The 5,646-nt window shown below is 30.7% G+C and overlaps 1 protein-coding gene across 6 annotated transcripts in view; it reads left to right on the top strand.

Annotated features, from left to right (window-relative positions):
- The window catches only part of LOC107626282 (putative disease resistance RPP13-like protein 1), a 63,668-nt gene that overhangs the window by 26,810 nt on the left and 31,212 nt on the right, over positions 1-5,646 (top strand). Inside the window, exon 3 of one of the 6 annotated variants that reach the window (XM_021116578.1) lies at positions 2,134-2,143. The exons of the other annotated variants lie outside the window; for them this stretch is intronic. Within the exon in view, the coding sequence (XP_020972237.1) occupies positions 2,134-2,143 (10 nt within the window). The remainder of the gene's footprint in view (positions 1-2,133; positions 2,144-5,646) is intronic. 6 annotated transcript variants of the gene reach the window in all.

Below are 5,646 nucleotides of genomic sequence, written 5' to 3'. Positions count from 1 at the left end.
TAATATGAATCCATCCAATTTTAGATCTTTTTTGTTGATCCTTAATTTTTTCAATCTGTTTACTTAATTCTTCATCATTTATTAAAGCTATTTCAAGTTCTCCATTGGCGGATTTTATCTTTATAGGGGCTTCAAGTTGAATTTTTCCATAGTATATTACATTTTTTCTATTAAAAACTTCTTTTAAAAGGTTCTGTTTATTAAAATTTTCATTTGATTTGAGATTTAATTCTGTTTTTAGAACAGCCTGTTTTTCATTATCTAATAAAGCAGTTAATCTATAATAATCAGATTCTTCTGTTAATTCTAAACTTTCTAAATAATTCATAAATGAAAGACTAGGATGAAGATGTACCTTTCTGGAGAAAAACTTCCTTTATTTAGAATATTTTACATAAGGTGTTTTTATCTCCAGAGGGGAGATTGTAAATACTAACTCCAGAGGGGAGTTTAGAACTATTTTTCCTAAAGGAATTCTTCCTCAGACCATAGAATCGCCTCGGCAGCTTCCTTCTTGCTCTCCTAGCATGGAACTATGTTAAGGGTTTCTCTGAGATTTGATCTACAGACCCTTTTCTTTTCTTTGATTTCAGCCCTTGTAGGGATGTTTCTTATTATCCCTGTTCTCTGGGTTTGAATTGGAGCTTTATCTGCTCTTTTTAGGGTTTGCTCTGGATGAAGAGCTTCATATTCCCTGAAAGATTCATTTGCTTCTTCCAGTGTTAAAAACCCTCCTTTATGAATTATCCTTGATTGATGTGTAAATGGTGTTGCTTTTTCCCAGGCATCATATACTCCTTTCATGGGGCCATTATAAATTACATAATATTTTTTATCTTGGGTAGATTTTTTGATAATTTCAGCAATTGTTTTATTTTCTGGAATTTTTTCTTCACCTGATTTGTCCACCACGCTTAGCTGGCTGAGCTCTGATGGTTTTGGTTGTTGTGTTGATTTTATTGCTTCGATGGCCTTCTTGAGGGATTGGATCTGTGTCCTTATTTGCTGACAATGCTTGCATTTTTCGAGTTCTTGTTCGTATTTCTGAATTTCTTGATCTAATGCATTGTAGACGAACTCCATTCTCTTGTTAATGTATCTGCAATAACATTTTTGTCACCTTTAATATATTCAATTTTTATTGGATATTGTAACAAAAATAATTGCCATCTTACCAATCGTCCATGATTATAATCAACTTTTAAATTATATCGTATGAAACCTGTTAGGTAACTTGAATCTGTCCTTAATGTAAATTCTCTGGGTAGTAAATCAATTTTCCATTTCTAAAGAGATTTAATTGCTGCTAGAGTTTCCTTTTCATGAGTAGTATATCTCTGTTCTGTTGGAGTAAAAGTCCCTGAAATATACGTGTAAAGTAATTCCTTTAGGGAATATTTAGAATCTAGTGATTCTTTTTCTTGTTCCAAACTTTTTATAGCCTTCTTAGCTTTTAGACATCCTGACCAGGTTATGTCTGAAGCATCTGTTTCTATTATTAAGTAGTCATTTTCTTCTGGAATATAAAGTTCTGGAAGTTTTTCACATAATTCTTTAATCCTTTGAATTTGCATACTATCTTTTTCATCCCATTTCCATTCTTTTTTAGTACTTATTTTTGGAAATAAGCTTTTAGTGTATTCTGTTATATTTTTTAAAAATCCTTGATCAGAAATATAATTTATACACCCTAAAAATCTTTGTAATTGTTTTCTATCTTCTATTTTATTAGGAAATAAATTTACCTTTTCTAGGACATTTGGCTGTAGTTTTAGCCTTCCTTGAGTGGATAGAATTAATCCAAGAAACTCTATTTCTTGTTTTGTTATTCTTGCTTTCTTTTTGCTAAGAACTAATCCTTTATCTTTACATCTTTCTAAAACTATTAATAATTTTTGAAGATGATCTTCTTTATCCTGTTTTGTAAAAATTAGTATATCATTAATGTACACTAAAACAAATTCATTTAACTCTTTTAGATTTTCTTCCATAAATCTTTGATAAATACATGGGGCTTGTTTTAATCCGAATGGTAATACATTCCATTCATAGAGCAATACACTTGTTGATTCTTTTGTTGGGCAAGTAAAAGCAGTTAATTTCTTTGTTTCTTCGTCTAAACGAAGTTGCCAATATCCTGATTTTGCATCAAGAGATGAAAACCAAGTTGCTCCTTTGATTTTTTCTAAAATAGAATCTTTTCTTGGAAGTTTATGAGCATCACCAATAGTTGCTTCATTCATCTTCTTATAGTTAATAACCATTCTTCGTTTTCCCGTTTTAATTTCATTATTGTTTTCGACATAAAAGGCTGGAGCCGCATGAGGACTTTTACTTAATCTTATAATTCCTTTTTCCAAAAGATCTTTACATTCTAAGGAAAACTCTTCTCTATCTCTTGCGGAATAAAGAATTACCATCTCTGCTTTTTGGTCAATTTTATGTATTGATTTGTCAGCTATTCTAACTCTTAATGGTTTCTTTAATTTTTTCCAACCAAGTTTTATATTTGAACTAGCAAAACATTGTGTTGCTCCAGAATCTATAATCTCTTCATTATCCTGACAGCAAATTCTAATTATATTTGCAAATCTTTTTTGAGTTGCTTCTTGCATACAACGTTCTTTTATTTCCTCTCTTATTGAAGAGGTTGCTCCACCAAAATTATTTTCAATTGTCCCTCTATTTATTTCTCTTATAGTTCCTTTAGTATGAAACCCTATGTAATTCCAAATGTCTCTTCCAGACAATTCACTAAGTTTTGGGTTGGTAAAGGCTTCTAATAAAAAGGAATTTAACCAGTTTTCGAAAATTTCTTTTTCATTCTTTTTACAATCTAAATCGAGCATTCTATCTCATTCCATTTCCTGGATTTTAGGAACATATTTTGATGGTATTTTTGTATATTTTGAATCTTTATTTATAAATCCTTTTTTAAAAGCATAATTATCAAAACCTGTTCCCATTTAAATTGAGATTGATTATCCTTAGATGTTCCAGCTTCATTTTTTACTTGTATTGGAATTGCTGGTTCTTCGTCACTTGAATAATCTAGGATGTGTTCTTCATTTTCTATATTTTCAGGATTTAATTCTTCTTCTATTTGAAATCCCTGTTCCATAATATTATTTTCTTGAGCCATTTTTAATTGTTTAAAAAGCATTGTAACTTCTTCTAATTTTTCTTCAATATTCATAATTTTAGTGGTGGTTTTACTTTTAAATCTGTTATGTTGATTATATTTTGAAATTTTTCTTCTTTGGGATTCTCTTTTTCCTTATTTCTCTGAAATTTTATGGATACTAAAACTTCTTCAAGCATGTCTACTATAGAATTTAATTGTGGGTTAAAGGTATGATAAAGATGTGGTGAATCATTTCCATGGTAACATTTTTTAGAAATTCCGTGTAAAGAATAAGTTTTTTCAGGTTTTTGAAGTCCTTCAATAAAACTTATAGTAAAATAAAGATTTTGAGAGAAATCATTTTGTATTGATTTTAAGAATTCGGTGTCATTACAGTTAACATTAGTTAAAATCATTAATTTTTGATCTATTAATTTTGATAACTTAATTATTTCTTCTCTTAAATCTTCTAATTTACTTTTTTCCATTAAGTGACGCTTTTCTTTGTGAAGAGTTACGGTTTTAAATGAAAAGTGTGGCTTTAGAATGTGTGGTTTAGATTTTGCCACATAGACAAATCTTTAAATCTGTACATGAAAAGGTGAAAATTTTCATCGATAGGTAATTCCGTAATTATCGAAAGACCATAAAGCTCATCATTCATCTAGTCAATTTTAGTCACCACACAAATCAAACACTTCCCTTCTTTGCTCTTGTTTCTTTCTAAACCCAGAGAATATATTGCAACTGTGAACCCTTCTTCTCACATCCTTCACCTTTATTTTTTATGGTTCATTTTTTTAGATATGAGAAGCATGTGTGTTGTGCGTTATTGTGAAAAACGTAAATGCTAGACATGGATGTGGAAACAGCATTTTCTAAAATAAAAATGAAGAAATTGCACCATTCGATTTCTTTGCAAAAAAAAATTAAACTTACTAATTGGACATTCCGATTAATGTGAAAGAAAAAATTTAAATTTTGGTGGAAGAAATAGACCCTCCGATTTGTATTTAAAAGATGAAAAAAATTTAGAGTACACAAATCGGAGGATCCGAGTTGTGTACTCCAAATTTTTTTAATTTTTTAAACACAAATCGGATGGACCATCTTATTTGTGTACTCAAAAATCGGACGGTCCGATTTTTACTCCTAACACCACATTTGCGTAAAGCACCTATATACTCCATTGTTTCTTTCTTTTTTTGTTGTGATCTCATCTACTTCACTTGGGATCCAATCATAGCTGAAAAACTTTATGGTGGAGCTTACCTCTCTTTCTTTGTTGATGTTGTTTTGGAGAACCCGACTTCAATAATTGAAGAAGACGACTCTTTAACAACTTGTTTGAAAGGTTGCAAAATTGGAGAATCATAAGTGACTGTGATCTTCATTGTGGGTGATCCGTTGGCTATAATTCGGCTCAAATAAACCTATAAAAACTAAATCGGAGTACGTCATATTCGATAAAATCAAATACAACTTTATAAATATACAACTCTGAGTAATATTATACTTATCTTCTATTCCTATTAACTTGAGCGTTTGGAGTGCCTTTGTAGGTGTCCACCGCCGTCGTTCTTGGAGGAAGCCGACGCATAATCCACTGGTCTGAGGAGAGGCGAACTTGAACTTGCAACTCAACTATCTCTACCTTGGAATCGGCTATCCACGCAGAAACAGTGGGTATGGGCGAAATAGGAAAAACTACTCTTGCTCAACTGGTTTACAGTGATGTCTCCAAGTGGTGGAAAAATTTGACAAAGATTATGGATGTGTAGCTGAAAATTTCGACCCTGTTCATGTTACAAGGACAATAACAGCGGCACTAGATTCCTGTCCTTGTAGCATGGAAAATTTTAATTTTCTTCAATCTGATTTGAAGGAAAAGCTGATAGGAAATACATTCTTAGTTGTTTTGGATGATTGTCTGGAATAATTAACGAGACACATGGAAGGATTTTCTAAGACCTTTTCGGTATGGAAATTGATCCGTCGGTTGGTTATAATTTGACTCAAGTAAATCTAAAACTATAAATCAGAATAAATATGGTTAAAACTAAATACACACGTGCCATATCAGGAGTACGTGGAGAGTACGTGCTTTGCTCTCCTAACGGACTTATCCTATACAATCAAATAACTACGTGCCAATCTAGATGGGCACAGAAATCTCTCCGCAAATATCAGAATAACCTAATATATATTGAAGTATTTGTCTATTTATATAATAATAAAATAAGATATAAGAGATGTTATTTTTTAATTGTAAAAAAACATGTATATCAACTTTTAAATAGATAAAATAGATAAACTGTGTATTCAAAACCTTATATAATAAAAACTATATATGCTACAATCTAAGGTACTCAAAACTAAAACCTAGAATTTGTTAAATGAAATATTTAATGTAATTGTTTCCTTTAGATTCATTCTATTTGCAATTTTAAATAAATAGTTGCTGAAAGATTATTTCCTATTTTTTATTATTACATGGACTTGTTGGTTTGTACTCTTAGAAT

Source organism: Arachis ipaensis, chromosome B02, assembly GCF_000816755.2.
Source record: "Arachis ipaensis cultivar K30076 chromosome B02, Araip1.1, whole genome shotgun sequence".
Taxonomy (NCBI): domain Eukaryota; kingdom Viridiplantae; phylum Streptophyta; class Magnoliopsida; order Fabales; family Fabaceae; genus Arachis; species Arachis ipaensis.
The sequence above is the reverse complement of the archived record's forward strand: the minus strand, read 5'-3'. Positions and strand labels throughout refer to the sequence as shown.